This window comes from Amia ocellicauda, chromosome 10 (assembly GCF_036373705.1).
Source record: "Amia ocellicauda isolate fAmiCal2 chromosome 10, fAmiCal2.hap1, whole genome shotgun sequence".
Taxonomy (NCBI): Eukaryota; Metazoa; Chordata; class Actinopteri; order Amiiformes; family Amiidae; genus Amia; species Amia ocellicauda.
In genome coordinates this window covers 26,456,987-26,479,665 of record NC_089859.1, presented here as the reverse complement: position 1 = coordinate 26,479,665, position 22,679 = coordinate 26,456,987, and the positions used below count along the sequence as shown (strand labels likewise).

At 38.3% G+C, this 22,679-nt stretch overlaps 2 protein-coding genes across 5 annotated transcripts in view; both read left to right on the top strand.

The window, feature by feature from the left end:
• Window positions 1–926: 926 nt before the first annotated feature.
• On the top strand, window positions 927–6,702 carry rp9 (RP9 pre-mRNA splicing factor). Its single transcript, XM_066715755.1, has 6 exons — window positions 927–1,245; window positions 1,659–1,689; window positions 1,985–2,114; window positions 3,650–3,741; window positions 4,576–4,637; window positions 5,982–6,702. The coding sequence occupies exons 1-6, from the start codon at window positions 1,097–1,099 to the stop codon at window positions 6,190–6,192; spliced, it is 675 nt and encodes a 224-aa protein (XP_066571852.1). The 5' UTR covers window positions 927–1,096; the 3' UTR covers window positions 6,193–6,702.
• A 5,086-nt stretch (window positions 6,703–11,788) lies between these two features.
• elmo1 (engulfment and cell motility 1 (ced-12 homolog, C. elegans)) overlaps window positions 11,789–22,679 on the top strand; it is a 115,154-nt gene continuing 104,263 nt past the window's right edge. For all 4 annotated transcript variants that reach the window (XM_066715754.1, XM_066715752.1, XM_066715753.1 and 1 more), the window contains exon 1: window positions 11,789–11,918. The gene's annotated coding sequence lies outside the window, so the exon portion shown is untranslated. The remainder of the gene's footprint in view (window positions 11,919–22,679) is intronic.

Here is a 22,679-nt window from a genome sequence, read left to right as displayed (position 1 = left end):
CGGCAATCCTGAGCTGCAGGTAGGGTACGATGCAGAACCAAGTGAGTACCAGGAGCAGCTGCTGCAGTCGTAGCTTCTGTTCAATGAGGGCAGCCTTTGGACCAAGTGCGTGTCTCAGTGGGAAATGTTTGGTGTCTCGTGGAGTGTCCCACTCCAGCGCCTGTTTGAACATGGCCGAGGGACCCATGATAATCATCTTTCATTCACTGAAATGTTCATACATATACTTCAAATGAAAATATGAACTGGACAAAATCTGGGGGGGCTCGCCCATGATTCTACTCTAGGTTAACAAAATTGTCATTCATGACCAAAATGCATCGTTCGCAACCCAAAAATGTCATGCAGGATTAAAACCTATCATACGCAACCCAAAAATGTCATACATGACTAAATGCCCTATGTGAGGAAAAGAAAGCCATGCAAGACTAAAAAGTGTCATACAGGACCATAAAATATAAAACAAGAACAACCCTACGATCTCTCCCTACTCCTTATGATATGCCTTTGCCCTCTACAACACTTTAACAAAAGAATGAGACGCCAATACATTGTAGCCTAATTCGATTGCAAACTATCACTTATATTAACGTGCATACTACCTTAAAATAATACATATCCAATAATATACCATGCAGAAAAGTAATGTGGCGAATATAAATAAATAAAGGAATACATTATTTTGAAATGCATCAATAGCCTAATACATTTCCTGCTATGTATTTATGTCTTCAATCAATTTTCCATTAATTTATGTTACACTTTGGTACGAAATATTCTCCACATATGCTGTACTATTCTGCACTATCTTGTCATGCTGTGTTTTGCTTAGCTGTGGTTGGTCAACTCTGGGGGTCAGCTGACCCAGAACTGCCGTTTCATTGGTTCGTGGTTGGAGAGGCAACAGAACGGCGGAAGTACACGAAACATTCCGAGGACTTCCGATAGCAAGGGAACCATATTGGATTTTGAAATGTGGTTATATGAACCAAACCAAGAGTGTGCCATGACTTCTGTCGCGTCTGAAATTATATTTACACATTAGTGTTTAACATAATATAGTTCTTAGTTAAAAATATATTTCCGCGCTGTTGCAATGTCCAAAAGAAAGCGACCCAGAGACGACGACGACAGGGAAGAGCGCAGAAGACACAAGGACGAGAGCAAGCACCATGACAAGTACACGACGAAGAAAACCAAAGAACTTACCCAAGAAGTGAAAAAACTGAAACACGTAGAGACCTTGTAAGCTACGATTGCGCCTTTTGTTTGCTAAGGGTAATGAGTGTACCTGCATCTGGTGTATAATTTAACATGTATAATAATAGTTCAATTAAAATAGTTCCCCCGCTGTTGTTTCTTGTTTGTTTGGCTGCACGGAATGCAAATGCACGCTGGTGTTTCTTCTTCTTTTTAACCATATTTGGTGATTATATATTTCAAATATGAAATGCCTTTCAGATTTATTAAAAAAGTAATGATCACTGTAACCCAACACTTTTGTCTATGACCGAGATTACACATTTGCTAGTTATGGCAAGTATTAATATAAAATATTGTATGTGGTGAGATACTATTTAAATATGATCTTTAATCAATACAACTGCATTTTGGTCGCACCTTAACCAGTTGATTTTTATTTTGTTTTGTTTTTCCAGTTACGAGAAACCTCCTCCTGGTCTGATTAAGGTTTGTACAGTTTCTCAATAACGTGTAATGTGAAATAAAGTACATAGCAATTGCATTTTTAGTACCTAATGTTTACTATGCTGTGATCTGTTCCTTGTGAAATCTAACCTCAGATGCACTGCATTGTTTGTCAGTGCTTGTCCACATACATTCTTTATCCATTTTTATGGTTACTAGTTTTCTAGTACAGAAAGCAAAGGCATGCAGGCCCCCACGGCTTTTTTATTTATTTATTTCATTTTCCTGTTTGGCAAATGGATTTTTATTCTATACATATTGAAGAATGGTTTTATAGGAGGACGAATACAAGCCTGAGGACTGTATTCCTGATGCACCAGGGAACGAAGATGCCCGAGACTTCCTGGCTCATGCGCCCACCAAGGGATTGTGGATGCCCCTGGGGAAAGAAGTGAAAGTCATGCAGTGTGAGTACAGCACCACCAGCATAGCACTGACCCTGCACAGACTGGAAGAATACATATACAGCTCTGGAAAAAATTAAGAGACCGCTGAACATTGATTTCTGAACTTGGAGTGGTCTCCAGAGCTGTATAGCTATTACCTATATAGAGTGAAGAGAATTTTCTTTGTGGCACAAACACTTCTGCATACACAAATCAGGCTAAATATAATCCCATTCTTTACAATTTACAACAGATACAGAGAGAGTTTACCCCCTCCTTTTCTCTGCCTTGAAAAGTCAAGTTACTGGGTACTACATTTATTTTTGCACCCAACTGGCTTTTATTCACATTTATAAACACACTGTTCAAGCCCATAGTATTCTACTGGGCAGTCTATGCATTGGGTTAGCAAATTATTCATGCATCCAGTCACAATAATGTACAGCATGGGACAAGGCTACAATAGCAGAAGAGGTAGTCTGTCGGTCTCGGGAAAGTTGTTAGTGTGTCACAGTGATGTGCATGCCATCTTTCAACCTTCTCCGAGCCAGTAGGTGTCGCTTTAGAGCACGAAGGCAAGCAAATGATGGTCTCTCTCCCCGGCGTTTGACATGGGTCTCCAGTGTTTTTTGGGGAAAAAAACGGGAAGCTTGGAAAGACTCATCCTATCATGTGAATCGGTCTGCAACACCCCTGTAGATATTTTATTGTCCTAAAGTTAGAGGCTTGGTTTTAAAGTGCCATTCTCCTATATTCCCATAGCACAAAAACATTCATTATTTTTTAAATTAATTCACCCACAGTTTTGTATGGTTTGCAATACGAATGAAATGTCTGCTCACTTGCTGATTTTTAATTTGCATTGCTGTAAATGGCAAAACATGATTTATTTAAGGCAGTTCAATATTATGATTATACTCTACCAGTTTTTACTTTTAATCTTTGTTGTCTAGAGTTCTCATCCTTGTGTACATTTGTTTTTTTCATGGAAAGTAATTATGGTGGGAAATAAACAGTAGATGGGGAGGCTGGGGTCTGTTTAGTGTACGGTTGCCCGGTGCTGTCTTAATGTCATCCATACGCTGAATTTGAATTATTCATTATTGTCAATGCACTCAAAATTGCATGGTCACAGTGGGTTTCCATATGTTATGAGTTTCATTCTCTATTGTTGCTATGTTACATTGTTCTCAAGATAGAGTATGAATGATTATCTTGTCATCCGCATGTTCCTGATTTTCTGTTTTCTGTTAACGGTTTTATCTGTGTGATTTCATCACTGTTCTTCCAAAAAACAGACAACTAGGAAATCCGTGGTAAGGATTTGCTCATTACACACTTAGTAGAGCTGTAATAGCTCCTCACCCCATCCTCCCACTCTGAGCAGAAAAAACAGATGGAGTACAATGTTGATTCTTAATTACCTAATTGTGTTGAGGTAGCATTGTGAAACTGTTTTCTTTTTGTGTTTTGAATAACACGTTGTAGGAATAAAATCTGCACAAACGCTTATTCTGATGTGTTCTGTGGTTTTTTGAATTCTTGTGTTTCTGAAGGCTGGAGATGCAAGCGCTATGGTCACAGGACTGGTGACAAAGAATGTCCCTTCTTTATCAAAGGAAATCAGAAGCTGGAACAATTCAGAGTTGTAAGTCTTACAAAACCGTTTTTATCTGATGGTGACTTTCTTTCAAGCCTGTATAATCTTGTTGTCAGCCCCTATGAAGTCACACTCATCATGTGAAGTTCAGCTATCCTATAGTTATCCTATACTATATATTACTGCAATACAGATGTATGCAGCTTGTATGTTTTTATTTCCTAACCATTATTGGCAAGAATTGCAGTGAATTTTCTGGTCATGGAAAAAATAACAAATAATCTTTCAATGATTTCTGCTTTTTTTCTATGAGTTAATCTTGTGTTGGTTTAGTTACTTTGTGTATTTCTTGTGACCATAAGATGCAAATACTTCTGAAAGGAGACGTATGATTGGAAATCTCAGTTTTTAAGCTTTGTGCAGTTTTTCTTAATTCATTTTTTCTTCACACTTAGCTTTCTATTTTCCTTTAGGAGTGTGGGTATGATCTCAACATTGGAACTAATGAATACACTGAATATTCTGCTGTTTAATTCTTAATAACACTTGAGATTTACATTTTCTTCTCACTAAACCACAGCCTGCACGAACAATATATCCACACTATTATATAATTAATCTGCTGCATCTCGCTATCATACATCAATGTTTTCTTGAATTTTGTCCTATTTAAAAAATAATGAGGCCTAGCTGTTATTATGAAGCATGTTTAGAAGATTTTAATGGTTTTAGGAGTACTTTGCAGATTATATAGGCTACATCCTGTGAGCTTCTCAGTATGGATGGTTGTAATAAAATAGGTCTGTCCCAGAGGGTCCAACATGCTTTATCTAATTAATCATTATTTAAAAATCTAGTTGAGCTGCCCTTTTTTAATTCCAGGCACATGAAGACCCAATGTATGACCTGATTAGAGAAAACAGACGCCATGAAAAGGAGATGAGGTATACATATTTTATTCTGCCCATATATATATTTTTTAAAGGATTTGTTGTGTATGGTACTTGTGGAACATTTTGTCTTTGCATTCAGAATGGAAAGTGAGGTCCTCCCGAAACAGTATTTGTATAAGAGTATGCTACTTTTTGCACAGACAAGCAATGATTGCAAATACGTGTTAAAGGCTCCATGTTTGCAGAGAATTTGGATAGCTCAGTGTAACCTTCTGAGGACTGTTGGGATTTTTTTGGATGATCCCCGACTTTAGTTTCATTTCATGTAGAGGTTTAATTGCCTGTCATTGTCTAACGTGTTAAAACCACCGTCAGTACTGTACTGGAATCTGCTTCATTCTCCGGCAGACACTGTGCATTTCCTCAGAGAGATTGCAGTAACTGCTACAATCCCTCAAGCTTCAGCAGTTTCAGCTTTCTGTTTAGCTTCAGTGAGTATCCGTTATATCCTGCTTAAACTACAGGAGCGAGCAGCAGCAGAAGAAAGAAAGAGAGAGAGAAATAAAACGAGGTGTGGAGTGATCAATAACTGGTACTGTCCTGGTAATGTATGCATGAGAAGGACCTGTTTCTAATAATGTGCCATGAGCTGAGTTATCATAGTTACTAGAGACAGGAGGCTGCTGAGAGGAGCAGAAAGGGAAATGTATTAAGTTTCTGTAACGGGCAGAAGCTAATTTAAGTGCCGTGATGTATTGGTTTTGAGATAATTAGGTTTAATCATTTAAAAATTGTAATATAATTTTAAATCAATTATCCATGTCCTATTATAATTAATCACCTGGTGTGTTTATTGTCAGGGTTCAGACATTAAAGACACACTTCTAATTTGCGTAGATGTAGAGATCATGTTAGTAAAACTGCACTTTTCTCTGATTCAAATCAAGTGAGTCAGTGGGGACTTGGAACACTTTCTTTGACCCACTTTTACAGTCAGCTGGAGACACAGGAGTTCATAATGGTCACTTGAAAATAGATTCCCTCAGAGCAAAACCGCCTACCCGACAGCCAGCATCTATTCGCAGGATTTCACTGTGATGGTATTAAGAGAATGAAGGTTATAGTGGTCTCAACCCATGTTGGTCATAGGAAGCTTTCAGTTATTTAAAAACAAAATGAATAAGTCCCAAGAGTCTGACAGCAGTGCAACCCACTGTAGGATCATAAGGGATAGAAGCATTATGGATTTTCAGAAGAGATATGACACTTATTGTGTTCACATACAAAGCACTGTCTTTAATCATCTGCCTCTAATTGCCTTTGATCTCCCCAATTTGTTATTGTGTAGCCTTGACCCTGTGTCTAAGTGTTGGCCCCTGTGACCCCTGTCTCTAGGATACAGCAGCTACAGCAACTGCTAGAAGACACGACCTCTGACTCGGAGAGCAGCAGCAGCAGCAGCAGCAACTCATCATCATCACACTCTGACAAGGACAGGAAGAGGAGGAGGAAGAAGAAGGACAAGAAGAAGAAAGAGAAGAAAAAGAGGAAAAAGAAGAGAAAGCACAAGTCTTCCAAATCAAGTGAGAGCTCTGGTTCAAACTGAGAGCTTTGCCGAGAAACGCAAGGGCCAGGTCCCCAGCTTTGAGCTTCGGAGTTTCTTATGCATTCTCTCGGAAGAACTGGAGCCGACAGCCTCTGACTGGATTGTGTGCTGCGCTGGTTTGCTCCAGCACAGATATCTGCCCGTACTGAGCCTGTCAGCCCTTTGTTCTTTATTCACCAGTGTCAGAACCAGTAAATTATGCATGGATTTCCAGCTTTCCGTTTGTCAAGGGTGACAGAGTGATTAACCGTTTCTTACAGAATCATATACCACGGTTGTAATTCTGTGATGGTGTGTAATAAAAATCTGCCTTGTGTTGTTTCAGCACCATTCCTAAAGCATCACATGTGAGAGAGAAGTGGGTCATATCAATGGAATTGTGGCTAGCTTGCCTAATTAGAGAGGTGTGGTATAGGGAATGCATGCATTTCTGTTAAATGAGCACTTTAGCACTACTGTGTTCAAACAGTATGTAAATAGTGTAAAATAAATTGTATTAATGAAATGCAAGTATGTGTTCCTCTTGTTTTTATGAATTATCTATTCAAAGACAACATTAGGCTTAGAGGATTTTTTTTAAACATATTGGCTAATTAAATCTATTCACAGCTTTAAGTAAGTGTAACCAGTTGTTATGACCACACAGCTTTATGCCTGTAAGGTTGTGTTGAAAAGGTTTTGTGAATTTGTGAGTTCTATTCAGTGGTTTCTGTAAAACGTTTAACTTGTATTTACAAAGTTTCTTGTTAAGATCTTGGTCACAGATCATTCAGTTCTGTTTTTGTGATACACTGATTACTGCAATACATTTTAATTGAAGAATGGGAGCAGAATCATGCAAACAGAGTACGTCTTGAATCAAGATGATTATGAACTAAAACATTAATAAAACATTTGAACAATAGCCTGTTCTCAGACTGAAAAATAAATACATTGCAGCAACAGTCTAATACATTTTACATAGTGAGTTTTATGCTAGAATGGCCAAATGAAAGTGAAGTGAAAAAATATACTGGAAATGTTTTGTAAAGTAGAGCCCAGATTTATTCAAGAAATCATTGCCATGCAAAACATCCAAAATATTCACAGAAAAGACTTCCAAGTGTGCTATATATACATCTTTACTCAAGTATGTTTGGTTTAAGAATCACTTGAAAGTTGACCAACAAAATAAACAGACATACTTTTTGCAGTATTTGCACAGTATAAAGCTTGGAAGAATAATAGAACATATAATCCCATATAACATGGAATCCAGAGAGTAATGTATGCAGATTAAATATGCCCCTTGGTGTCTTCTGAATCTATTTTCTATTGTGGCTCAGGTCATGATGTAACCCTTTAAAGAAGTTTCAAAGATGCTGTACAAGGCATCAAGGTGATATTTCATTTCATGGAAACAAAGATTTCCTTTGATCCCAATATCTAGCTTTTAACTCCTTTTGAGCCTTGACTTCAGTCTTCTGAATAAATGTGTCTGTTCCATTTTGTCATGAGCAAAGAGCCACATCAAACATACCACATCAAAGAACATGTAATGGAATTCTTTCAAAATCGGGAAAAGTCCATTTTAAGGTATCTTACTCTAAAAAAACTGTTCATTATTTCCTGATTTTTTGCATGAGTACTTTCTAGTTGGATGTTTGAATTGGGGAAATACTTTAGTTTTACTTCCAGTTTTTCTAGAACTGTTACAACATCCAGATTCACTAAGCCATTATCTGTTGTGTTTTTTAGTTCTTTGGCAGTATCATGAAGTACTGTTTACTCTCCTCTCTCATCTTTATTTCCTAGGCAACAATTTTTTTTCCCCGTTTTGCTGTGGTCATCTGATAAATGTTCACCACTTGAGAGGTGCAGTTTTTAACTTTTTCCATGACCACAGATAGGAGCTCTTTCAATGATGAAGCTCACTATGACTGTTCAGAAGGATCTGGTCTACGGTCAGTGCCTGTATTTAAATGTTGTGATGTTTTGTATACAGATTGAAAAGGTTTTGGGTAGCTATTTTTTTGTGAAGTTTATTTGACCATATTTGTTCCTGAATTCAAAGAGTTTTATTCTGCCATTTTCACACCAACTGTGCTGCATGTAAGCGGTGAAGACACCCTTGCCCTGTGTTGAACTCCCATGAACTTAGCATGCCAAACATTACTATGAGGAGCATGTGGTACTTTGAATCACTGAACTTTCACTGCTGTATCTTCCAAAACACAATGCTCACCAACTGTGTTTGCAACGTGGATATTTCTACTCCTATTATCGAAGCTGGTGAATACCAACAGGGAAAAAATGCTTTAAGCTCATGAAATGTTCCCATGTGGTCTACTAAAGAACTCCAATCTCAGCAAAATAATGAATATGAAATAACCACAAGATAATAACTGATCCAAGAAAACCCACAGGGTTTCTGAGGGAATGTCATGTAAAACTTGCTTGTTTAGTGGAAAGATGAACAAGGCACCTCAAATTCCCTGACACAATTCTGATACATATTGGTTATTTTACATGAGGAAAATAAACTGCATGTTTATTTAATCATTCCGGACCCACTGAAGCAAGCAGTGGGATTTTGAAACACTTTAAATTTAATTTTAAGAAACTGGATTATAAACATGGGCAGTGCACAATCAGTTTATATAATTTGCATTTTGTGGTAATTATACATTTAGAACAGGTTTTGTTACATGAATGCACATTTGCATACTATTAAAATACCAACCCCGACCCAAGCATTAAATGGATGTAAGAAAAACTATTGAAAAATATAGAAACAATGTGATTTCTTAGAATGGTATGCTAATTGTCTGTATTATTACAGTTTTTCTCATTTTGCCACAGTGTATCCCATGTCATTTAAACAACATTTGCATAAACATTACAAAAAGTATATATTTAGAAAATATGCAAGGAAGACTTATATTTGGTTGTAGTAGAAAGTCTTCACACCCTTCATTTGCAACATGAGATGTGTACTTTATTTTGCCTCAGTTCACTCAACTGGAGTTTTTTTAAACGAAATTGATTACAGAAATACAGTGCTTCAAAGTAAGGGTGTGGATACTTAAAACCGCAGTGTGTGGGTACACTTATTGTGCTTCATACTTATACAGATTATAGACGATTATCTATAGGAGTCTCACCCAGATCATTTCTGTAGTTTAAATCTATGCTGCTGTTCAGGGAGTGAAATGTATTGGAATTAATATAGTAATACAGAGTCATGTATATGGCTCCCACTTGCACAATTAGGAATGTACCATTGATATGAATTACTGCCAATGAAAGCGTTGAGTAAATGGTTATTTATGTGATGGCCTTGGATACGACATTCAAGTATATTATGGTGTGGGTTGTAATGCGTGATTACGGTGATTTATTCCCAATGTTCATGGTTAATAACGCTTTTCAGTTAGACAGAATAATGATAGACAAATTAGGTGGCTTTGATGTGAATTATTACCCAAAGCGACAATTTATTTAAATTTGATGACAAATCACTGCAGAATAATATATATGGTTCAAAAGCAGAAGTGGTTCCATGAAAAACTTTGCCCTGAGCTTGTTATCAGTTAGGTTTGGTATAGGAATGGTTTTAAAGTGATGCACAGGCTTGATTTCCACATATATCTTAATCAGGAAAAGGGCAGTGCATGGTCAGGTCCTGCTCTTAAATCTGCTGCTTTGTAAGTGAAATGAGAACAGCGAGCCATTGGTGGGTATCTACCCTGCAGACTGATACTTCTTGCTAATGAAAGTGGTGCTGTGTCTCTATGACAGCTCTATAGCCTGGTAGTCGCCAGGAATTTCACTGTAAATCACAGTTATTGCACAGAGGGAATGTACAATGCTGCCGATGACAGTCACAACAGAGAACACTTGACTTCCATTAACATTATTTCTGGAAGTATGCCTATCTGTCATGGACTGCAGCCCATCTATGTTTAAGTGTCTTCTGTGCTTTATTTCTACAGAATCTGGCATGTCTTTATTTTATGTGTCTGACCTCATGCTTACAGAGTTCTGCTGTTGAAAGGATTAAATCCTTAATAATGTGGTAACAATGAGGTAATGTCAGTTTTTTACACATTACCTTGGCCTGACACTTATTCAGCACATGTATGTAACATTTGAAGGTCATCTTGAATACATACTGTCTCGCAAACAACTGCGTGGATAATTCTTTAATGTGTCAAGTGTTGTTTCTCCTTGCTTCCTCCTTAACATATACTGCTGATAAAGAATGTACATCTGGAGGACTATGCGCATATGAATATCTGAATTTGAAATAGCTACTTGAATTCCATACAATGTTTGAGGTAAAAAAAGAGCAAACGTCCTGAAATGCTAGGCTTCATTGCATTATCTTCAAGGTGAGTGATGAGGTACCAGTCAGTTCACATTCAGAATACAAATACATGAACAGGTTTATGCATATGACAAAGATTTACCTTTTTGCCAAAGCTTTCAATACATACGAATAAATAAAGCACAGTGTAACTGTCAACGGTTTCAAGGCTATTTTAACTCTAAAATGAAATATAATCTGAACACACAAAGGAAGCTCATAAATATATAATAAGGTAACCTGTTACCATATGGGTTTGTTGGGGCACCTGGAATTTCATACCCAGTTTGCTTCCTCATGCTGATCAAATGTCAAAAAATGTTCTGTGTAGCTGGAATAGTGTGGTCTGCAGCTAGTCTGCTTTGCTAGGCTTTAGTCATTTATGTGTAGTTATTTTTCTTCACCTTTTCTCCTCATATTAGCTATGCATGCTATTTCTGGAAATACAGGGAGAAACCAGGCTTTGCATTCATGCTTATTAATAATGTGGCAGAAACAAAAAGCTGTTATCTAACTCCCATTTTCTGTGAGGAACCGACTTCAGGTAAATGAATGAATACAGCACGGGAGTAAACTTCCCTACCCCTATGCAAATACTACCAATCAATCAATCAATCAATCCAATACCACCTTTGACCAAGAATTTGTGACCGTGACTATTAGAAAATAATGCAGTTGCAGCAATTGTGCGCTATTGATGAACCAACAGGCTGGTGGTGTATATAACTGTCACACATATGTTATATACTTAAATCATGCAAAATATATCTCTAACTCGTTAGACTGTATTACAATGCATACTAAAGATAGCTAGTTTCAAGTAATGTCAAACTTGAGCAATCAGTTGCTCACCCCGAATTGTGATCGAGATCTAGATGTACACGTCTTTGGCACTGACTCTAGTCAAGACCCCCAACTCGCCTCTCGTTACGCGACCCCGACCCGACAACCGACTGGCTCAGATGATGCGTGACCTCTAGGTCCAGTGATCACGACCTGCTCACAGCCCCCAAACGCACCCCAGTCTGCGTCGTGCCTCAGCACTCTTCTAGTCAGCGGCGCTAAACTAAATCCGAGAAACAGGCTGCAAGTTTGCAATCGGCTCAGCGAGGCCGCAAAACCCCGGCGAAGGTTGCGCTGCTTTTCCGGGGGGCGCGCGGTCGGCGGCTCACGCAGCTGCCGGAGTTCGCAGCGCTGTGATTGGCCAGCGTCCCGCGCGTCGGCCCCCGGAGGACCGTCACCCGCAGGAGGAGGAGGAAAGAGGAAGTGAAAACGGCAGCGGCGGCAGAGAGAGAGAGAGAGAGATAAACTGAGAGAAACTGAGATAAACTTCCAACATCAGCATTTCCGTGGTGCGGACCTCAGCTCATTTGATCAGGTTTGACAGTGACAATTTCCTCTACTTGTTCATACCAATCCCCAGCAGTTGTGCGGGGCAGAGAATGCATTAACATTTATGATTTACAGTTGATGTTTCATTCAGCTTTTGTGGGGCTTAGGCTTACTGCTTTACACAACTGTTGTTTTGTGTGTGTGTGTGTGTGTGTGTGTGTGTGTGTGTGTGTGTGTGTGTGTGTGTGCACGCAACTGTATTTGACACTGCCGCATATGACCTTTATTTTGCTTGTAACGGGGCCCCGCAGTCCACGCATAGCGCCCCGCTGCAAATGAATTGTAACTAGTGTTACCCGGCGGAGTTGCATGTGCACTTGATTTGCGTGGGCTAGCCGGACTGCTGCTTGCATCCTGCTTTTTATTGTGTGCGATTGTGTTTTTAATTAAGTAATTGATAGTTAGTGCCGAGTTTGCAGCGATGTCTTCATCTGTCAGGATATATGCGGCTCAGGTACACGACAGACGCATTGAAAAGCCAGAGCGGTGCGTCTTCGGGGCTGTTTATCTGGTGTTGGACAAAATGCTCGGTGCCTTTATCGTATTTGGACGAGTGCATGTTTCCAATGGTAGAGTACCATTATTTCCAATGAGGAGGATTGTGATGGCACAATAACTACAACACGGAATGTGTGTGTGTGTGGGGGGGGGGGACCAAATACATAACATTGTAACTGTGTAGGACAAAGACATACTGAAAATAACTGGGTTATTAAGTCGAAACGGATTTGTGAAGAATCTTAATCCCGTTGGGAATTACAGTCTCCTGCGGCAAATGACCATAAACCTGATTATAGTCGTCATAAGCCTCTAACTGGAGATGGGCAATTAAAAGAGAGAGGCTTGGAGGCATCTGTTTTCACAACTTTTGGAGATCCGTCCTACTCAGTGATTTCAGTGCATGTTGTTATATGTATTATAGATCAGATTGAAGTACTGCGTTTGACTGCGTTTCCCCGTAACGTTTTCAATTGTGTTGATATGGGACCGCTTACTTTGTGATAACATTTATGCCCTGCCCTTTTTGTGACGATTTGGTCAGCCCCCAGTTTCATCATATTGAAGCAAATAATACATACTGTTATCTAGGTGGTGATGTTTAGAACCAGACACAAATAAATTAAATAATACAAATATGTATACATATTGTTAAAGATACCGTACATTTCACCTCTAATTATTAATCTACCAATATAAATGACTCTGACATGTAGCCTATACCAAACAACAAAGTGTTTGATAAACCAAAACATGCGTATTTAATCTGAGTTCCTTTTATTACTGTTTACACACAATTGTTATATTACACCGGAGGCATTTCAATTTGTATCTAAAATAAACCAAATCCAGATTCTGAAATGTATGTTTAACATTTTAATGCTGACACTTTCATTTTCCTGCATGAGCTTTAATCTGTTTTTATTGAGAAGCTTTGTGTAAGATTGTAGTTGTCCTCGGACATGTATTTTAATACTGCTGCCCTTTGAATTTCCAAAGTGTTGTGATGGAGAGAGAGGGCAGGCTCTGTGCAGCCCAGACAGTAGTGAGTAACTAAACAGTGACAGACTGTTCATTTCAGAGCTTCTCCCATTGTATAATTGGTGTGGCCATGTGCCAAGGTGACCACACTGGCCTTGCTCATAGAGGGTGTGGGAGGTTATATTTATATGTAGCAGTCTGCGAGGAAGGGATCATTAATTTTGAAGCCAAATAGACAATCCTTAGAAGTGCTGCTGAAGTATTTTAGAGTTTCATCTTTTTTCAAAAGCAAAAGTCAAGAACTTTCTAGTTGACTCCTTCAGGGAAAGTGAGAACTGATTATTGTGAGATGGCCGTGGTGTGAAACTGTCCGGGTGGGACTGCGTTGCAGTAATTATAGAGTGCACATCAGAGGTTTCTGTTTCTTTGAAAATAAGTCTGTTTCACCCTAGCTCCATTTTAGCATGGGCAACACATTGGTGGCTTCACGAGAGCCTTTGTATTAGAAGTATGCCTGGAATTTTACATCACTTTGAAAGTAATTTCATTGAATTTTCAACAAATCTGAATAAACTGACATGTACACACAATGCATTATCCCTTTTTCTGGTTCTGTCAAATTTGCTGACAACCTTTTTGAGAATTTTGACTGAAATACTGGTGACTGCGGAACCCTGAAGCAATAGAAATGTGGCTTTTATTTCCTCTTATGGCAATGTTTTGTTGTTATCTATAGGTTTGTTTGTGTTTTTGTTTGGTCTATACAAATTTCCATTTTGGAATTGGAAATGATATCCTGTGATGAGTTTTGTTTCTGATTAGATGAGTATCGTTGCGATTAATCAGCCTTGCCAGATATCCTGCTTGAAGCTGCTACTGGTTCACACTGTGAACAGATGTGAGACTGACAGTGTGGGAGCTGAGAGGCATTTCATAAACGTTTCAGGGCTGTCGGGCCTCCTCTGAAGTGGTTGAAAGATTAAAAGTAAACTTTTATGTTTTTATGGCAATTTACTCCATTCAGTTACTCCATAATGGAGCCCAACAGTTCTCTGTATTTTAAGGAACTTCTCCCAGGCATGGGATGCATGCTGCAATTAGAATATGAATAATACCTACACGGAATATTAAGAATTCATGTTTTGGGTTCTTCTTGTCTCGAAATGCAATGCACAGAATTATATACATATATAATTAGATTCTGCAGGAGAGTATTTTTAGAGCAATGATAGTTAAACTATCAGTGCCCAAATCCATATATAAATTAAAAACACAATTCTGTGGTACTGTTATTATATGTATTCTGCTTGTCTCTTTGGAATAATGTGCTGTTTATTAGTTCAGAGCACTGGGCAATCCTGAATTGCTCAAGCTGCAGGGTTGTACTGGAGTAAGTACCTCCGTAGGTCTTGATGCCTTTCAAGTAAGTGCAAATTTGACATTCAAGAGTTTATTTTTCCGATCTACAAATAGATATGTAGAACCTGGAGAACCGCTTGGGGAAAATGTTTGGCCAGGTGGTGATACTTTTAATTCAAGGAAGATCAATAGCTAGGCCCTATGTGTTTATTTTTCACAGTATTGAATTATTTATTACCTCAGCATGTTGCATTTTGCAAACATAAAAACTTGGCACTAATTGTCGCTTCAGTCTGTTGCCTTTGTGTAGCTGAATTCCTTTACTCTCCTCATCTCACAGTGAAAATTCTGCAGTGGTTCTAAAGATATTATGTCTGCTTTGTTCTTTTTGAAATAAGTACAGGTGCCTTCACTAAATGTTAACAATTTAGTAAATGTCTCTATAGGCTTTTGCACAACCAGCTTGTTAATTATTTCAACAATAGATAATTAATTAAATTATATAATTAATTTGCAGATTCTATCAAAGGACTGCAGTGAAATGAACAAGAAAGACAGATATTTGACCATCCCCGTAGAATCAGTCTACAGAATTTACTGAATGTTTGATCTCGCTTCTCGTTATACCAAGACTGATAATCAAATAGAACTAAAGCAATGAATAATACACGAGCAGAACTGAAATATACTGGTGAAGTTACTTGAACCAGATATGTATTTGAATGAAAACATTCACATAAATATGAGAAGCATCAGCAGTTTATACCACTACACTTTTTTTTTTTTTTTTTATTATTATCAGCCATGTGTGAGATCTAAATACCTTTTCTTCTCGGACCTTGCTGTGAACATACCTGTGAGGTAGCCTTCTTCTTTGATTTGAATGCTGTGACATCTTCCACAATCCTGTTGAAACTCCATTTCTAGAATGCTGCAGGGTCTGTGCCTAATGGCTTTCTCTAATTGAACTAATTATATGGAAGTTGTACCAGCTAAAACTTTTCTTCAATTTTTAAGGCTGATTATTTGAAAAAGATCTAGAGGAAAACAACAACAACAACTAAAACCCTTCTTTAGCACTTTGCAGACTTTTGTGCACTTGAATAGTTGCTCTGTCCTGCTAGAAAACAGGACTTAAACTCTGGTATATTAGCAGGTTTTTGTGGCAGCTTTTCACTTCCCAAAACACAATTTGGATTTCCTTGAAGTCATTAAATGGTTTAATTTCTAGTATTTGTCTGGCAACTATACAAATATTCATGTTACATGTAACATATTATTGTAAATAAGTGATGCTGTAAAATCCTAGTTGTTGATTTGAATGTGGTCCACCTCATATCTGACCATGACGGAGATTCCCCGAAGGGTGGCTCGCAATTGGTGGAGCGCTACCATGGCTGGAGGGCTGGAAGTCACCCAGGGTTTCCTTGCTGTCTCGCCCAACAGCAACTTCCATGACCTTTGAATTGTAAGATATTTATTGGACCTCCCTACAATAGTTGTTCTGCTGTTGGTGCTGTAAAGAATTGGACGGCTTGCCAGTGCACGGTTCTGTGAACAAGTGTAAGCTGCTGCTCCTTAATTATAATGTTATGTGTTGTTTAAAAGTGGCACAAAAGCCAACATGTGGTCTGTACAGCACATTCGGACAAATGTCAAAGTTGGAACTCGCACAGTGACAGGCATTCTCTGGTTTCGGCAGTGTTCTGTTGTAAACCGCTTTTCTAAAAATGGTATACTATTTGCAATGAGGTTAAATTGAATGTGTGGTATGCGTTGGTATTTCACACAAAGGATCAATCCATTACCAGATGACTTTTCTTTCTACTTTTCTACATCATTACATTTTGTTGATGGATTCAATCCCACCCCCTCACCCCCCTTTCATGGCGAAGTTTAAGGGTGCATTAGGTGCAATCAAAGTATCGGACTTGAATTGAATTTGCCCGGAGGCTTCCATCAGTGTTATTTATGCTGTGGGCCAGCAGTCCCCCAGATCAACATTTATACTAAACTGTTTATGCTGACGTGCTTTGTTTTGTTATTTAACTGATATGACGCATCAATATTATGTTCTTCCCAGATGAGAAGTCTTACAAAGCCAATGTGCTTTTGTTATTCCATGAAATTGTCTTTGCCACCCCAAGCCATTGAAAGTGTTGAATAGTGAATAGTCATGACTGTATAGTAAAATACAGATGCATGATTTCTCATAGAGTACATTTAAAGTGTGCAAACTTTGGTCAATCCAGAGCATGTGGTGGGATTTACTGTTAATCTTGTCTAGTTTGGGATTGACAATTTATATTATCAGATATTTTGTACTCCTGTATGGACCTGGGGAAGCTGCAGGCCCTCATACAGATTCTCCAGTCTGTGGTTGGCATGGAGCTTTCAATTGTGTTCCATCATCTGATTTTTGTGGTTTCTGGTGGGAACTTGAAATTACAAATAGCCCATTGGGGTTCAATGCGATAATCTGTGCTGTACTGAGTATATCCCCCTGCTCTATGGACGTCTATGGATGTTTAAATTGACAGTTGAAAATCTAGGTCTACCGAACATCGTGGCAGTGTATTACATGATGATTGCTGCTGTGGAAATACTTCTTCTAAGACTATGGAAAGTGCTCTTGATAATTTCAGGGCAATGTCTTATGGGTTAGCACTTGCCCATTTTACAAGTGATTGGATTCAGGGCAAAGAGCCATTGCTGAAACACTTTCCCCTGTTTTTCAGTTGTCAGCGTGCTGGAATTTAGTGCAGTAGAGCGATCCCCCCTTCCCAGCTGGCGATGTGTTCAAAACATGACTGCCTGCTGTACATTTTATTACTGATTATTCCCCTAATAATGCTAAATCCACAAACAAACAATGACAAGAGTTTTTGATGCCTTCACTGTGTTTTGTTCACATTGTTTTGTTTTACTGCTTGGAGGCTCACAAAAAGCTGTTCAACCGGTCTAAAGATAATGTAGTGCATTTGTTTCATTGTTCAGGTAACTTGCATTTCTGTAGTGGGATGTAGTGTACTTTTCATGTACAGGAAGTGTTTTTATCCTCCTGTGATAATACAAAAAGGGAAATGTCTCCGAATAGTGTCAGATGAACTATTTTCTGTCGGAGCCAATTCTATTTGATCTCTTTGTTTTGAGCCTAGAACCGTCAGTTCCTACTTTGCTGGTTTCCTTTTCATACATGCACGGTTTGTGAAACGATGAGACGGTTTCAGCTTTGTGGTTGCTCTCTTTATTTTTAAAGATCACCGTGAGGTGGCTGTAGCATGTGCGCCGCAGCTGCTGCTCAAACCCTGTCGAGTTCCCTTTTGCTTCTGGTGTTACCTTTGAATTAAAGCAAATATGCTGAAGTTCATCACAAGTTCTAGCTTATCAAAAGAAATCTGGATTTTTACATGGCCCTATTTAATAACTTTTTCTAATCCTTTACCTCAGGCATTGTATTGTTCTGATCTTGGATCAGTTTTATGGGTTTTTAATTTATGTGTGAGGTGTTTGTTTGCCCTCTCTGTCTCTGCTTTATCTTTATGCTTGCAGATGAAGGCTGAATCAATTTAGAAGATGCTATCTAGCCTATATTTTACTCCTTCTGTGGGCAAAGACCAAAGTATAAATTACATCTTCCCAATTGATTACACTAAATAAACTTGAATTAAACTCTCAATACCTGAACTATGGGCCTCACTTGACAAGCACATTGTGCTTATACCAGGATATTATAATTCACAATGAAATAAGAAGATAACTGTGCTGTATGTGGATGCCAGAGACTTAAGCATGTTTGGTTCCCTGAGTTCCCCTTGCAAACGGATTGAGCAGGGCTACAGGTCTGTGACTCAGTGGTGAGCAATGTGTGGACGTACACAGAGCTGTGTGCTGGCTTCTGGAATGCACCCAACATGCTGAGGGCTGGAGCGTGAAGTATGGGACACAGCTGGGGGTTAAGTATGCAGGGCAAGGAGCAACTGGCAATGCTGTGCTGCTTGTGATAGTGTCCCTGTTTTTGTTTGATGTAGTATAGCTTCTGTGATTTCAAAAAAGGACAGCGGGGGTGGTGGGTGGTGTCAACTATTGACTTGAGTAAAACTGCTTGACTTGTGGAACCTAGGGGTGGTTTTTTCAGGGCCTTGAGCAAGGAGAGAAGGAAATGCAAGCACCACTGTACCAGTCCAAATGCAGTGACGGCATTCTAACACTGATATATGCCCAGACTGAGAGATATTTATTACTAGGATGGTAAAGGTTGTGGTTGTTGTAGAGGAAAGGTGAGGAAAATTGGAAAGAAAACTTAAGACGCAAATTTTGCCAAAGCTTCTGACTTGGTTACAAAACCATGTGCTCGTGTTGCCACATTATTACATTATTATCGTTGCAGCCTCAAAGAACCCGTCATCAGCTTGTATCACCTATCTCGAATGAGGAATGAATGCCCATTTTGACGACTCCTCGCATCTGTAGCCAAACCTAATGCGATGCAAATCTGATCAGGGAAACTCGGGGAAAGCTGTTGAATTGCGACTGCAAACTGTTATTTCACTGTTTCTGAACAGCTTGTACCAAGTGAAAATGTAAATCGTTTATTAGCTGCACGTCAACAAGTGAACTGAAATATAGGGCAGATAGACCTCAACCAATACATTTCCCAGGCCTTTCACATTTCCATCAAGAAATACATTTAATTGAATCGATTTAAAGAAAGTAATTGCCTGCTTTCGGTCTCATTAACAACAGGATCTTTTGTTTTGAAGGTTCCAGAAACTGGAATAATAAGATTAGGGCTGCAGCTATTGATTTAATATGATGATCGATACTTTTATCTATAAAATGTTCAATTATTCTAATAATCACAAATCAAAAACATTGTTTTATTATCAGTGCATTCTTATGGGGTCCTGGTGACAACATGGCATCCTAGTCTTGAGTTCGCTGAACTTGTCCTGAGGAGGACTAGACATTTTAAATTACGCTTAACCACTTCAACTCCAACCCTTCCCAGGTACCAGACTTTGAAAATAATGATAATAATGATTTAATGCCTGAAATTGCTTTAAAATGTAAATTTATGATTAAGTAAATAAACAAAATAAACAAATTGTTTTTCATTACCCCTTTATGCTCCGGTGTACTACATAGCCATGTTCAGTAAAGATATACGTACAAGGTTGTTTGAAGAAAGAAAACAATGTACATGCATTTTTTTTGTTTACAATATTATACTTTATAATAAATAAACTTTTGTTCTCGCACAGAGCTAGGAATACGGGCCAAGGATATTTGGCGAAAGGGCTAAGATCAAGGATATTATTAAGAATGGCTAAGATCGAGGCAATGTAGCTAAATGACAATTTGACGGCTGAAATAGAAGTAGATGTATTTTACTAGTCGAATAAGTTGACTAATCGTTGCAGCCCTAAATAAAATGAGATGTAAATATCAGTTGGTGAAGCCTGTATTTAAATGAGATGATGTAAGATATAATTGCATAGGCGATAACACTATCACTGTTGAGTACATTTTCAGCAATACAAACAACAACTAGGACAAAGAATTTCTGGTCAGTGCAGTTTGTGTCTTGGGTGTAAAAACGTATATGTAGGCCTATAACTTGTGATTCATAATTAACCTACTGTGTGTTCTGATGTTATTGGTTAACCACAGTATTAAACATGAAAGTATTTATTTCTGAAAGATGTCTGTTGTGAGTAACTAGTTATTACTGAAGCCTTTGAATTACAGTTATAGTTTGGATTATGGTTATCTAAGGAAAACCTACCAGTTCCATTAAAGCCTGTTTGGTTTGATCATGAAGCAGCATTTATTGAAGTCCCTAGGACACCCTTTGTTTTTGTGTTCCGGCTGAGCTCGTTTATTTAATTTTGAGTTAATTTACTATTATTTTTGCTTGAACAGTTTATAACTGTAAATTTATCTATAATGTTTCATAAATAGCTATTTAAAATGGAGAGCTAAAACATATTAAGACACATTAGTTCAGTTAAGTACAACATTAGGAGTTCTGTTGAAACAAAAGGCAGAAGGACTGAGTTTTGGAAATAATGAATTTTAGTGGTTTTATAATTTGGTAAACAGTTGCTGAGATAACATCTGTAACATAGCCTTTCTCTTTAAACTCCTCTTAATTATTAAATGCACTAAGCTTTAAGCGTTTATTTGGAGAAACTTAACATCACAGAAAAGGCTGCATCAGAAAAGTCTTATTTCCATTGCCTGGCTGATTAAAATTATTCCTCTGCATTTGGTTAATTCTGTGTGGAATAATAAGAATAAATAATTTCTGTAATCCATACATGATTTATGTTCTTTGGAAACCCAGTTGTTCACTGAAGTTAGTTACAGAGTTATAGGACTGAAATTGCTATTGCTGAACTAAATTCTAATTGGGGACTGCACTTGGCGGGTGGAGTGTCAGTCCGCCAATTTTAAACATTTATTCAGCACACACTTTACTCATTCTAGTATGATTTTTAGTTCTTGTAACCCCTCATGTTTAAAATAGAAAACAATAAACACTTGGAAAGAAGGAGGGAAATTACTTTCTAAAAGCAGAAGTGAGAATAATTTGTATTCAAGTAGAAACATTAAACAGTAGGTTCTGTTAACTGCAGTGCTTTTGTGGTGTGATTTAGGCAATTTAAACAAATACACAGACAAATAAATAGGCAACTTGTAACCAGTATTGTAAAGCTTGTGAATTTCAAAGAAAATATTTCTTGCATACCCTCTCCCTCGCAATTCCCTGAACATTAGCCTTGTTGTGTTGTTGAATGTGGTTGAGGACCCTGAAACCATCTACATTTTTAGGATTTTGGGAAGTACCCTCAGCCCTTTCACTTCCTTTTCCTTTAAATTACTTTGATTAGTCAGGGATGGTGCAAAGTTTGCCAAGATAGTACACTGCACAGCACTGCTGACATTAAAGTAGGATCTGCACTGATGGCAATCATGTAATCAGGGAAACAATTGACATGTATTTATATAGCAGTCATGGATTATTTCTAACTTTTTAAATGTTTTTTTCTTTCTAATGTTTTCACTTGTGCTTGGGAACTGCAGAAATTGGATGAATGCTAACAAATACAAACAAACAATAACCTACCTCCTGTTTATGTGTGCCATTGAAAGTTGTTATTTTTTACATTCATATATTCTTCCACAAATGCAAAAAAAACTAAAACCTGTTGATATGGTCATGTACTGCAGTCATAATATTTGCATGTAAAAGGTACAGAGCTGCATTATAATCGAGCCGGAGATGGAGCTGCTTTTTTTTTCTTACCAGTATCTTTGTACAAGGGTCGGCTTGTATCGTGGGAGCAGTATGTAATAACTCAAGGACACCCTTGAATATCTTTGTATTGTGTCCCTCTAATAAGATGGTCTGAGCTCATTCAGTCAAGGCAAAACGATTTTCTTATAATAGAATTTGCTAGCGGTCAGGTGCAGGTAACCGAGTCTTTGAAAGTATATTATCTTACATTTTCTAAGCATTTCGCTGCCATCAGTGCGTGTGTGTCTCTGAAGGTGACAGAGGTAGTGCTCCATAGAATTTAATAAAAGAAACCCCGTCTTCAAGTCTGGAGTGCAAGCTGCATTATTACAGATGAGAGCGAGCTGATCTTGATCCCACATTGCCATTGCTGCCTTTTATCAGGAATTCCCAGAGGGTGTTGTATGATTGGCTGAGACCAGTAAATGCTGACTGGGGATAACTACCTTCCCTGTAATTGGGGCGACTCTTCTCGGGCACCTGCGTGTTTGGGTGTTGGCTGTTTCATCCGCGTCTAATCCTTCTGGTTGGTGTGCTAGATGAGCAGTAGGCATTCTGAAGGTGTGAATAGGAGGGCACTTGCTTTGCCTTGTTCTTAAAGAAGGA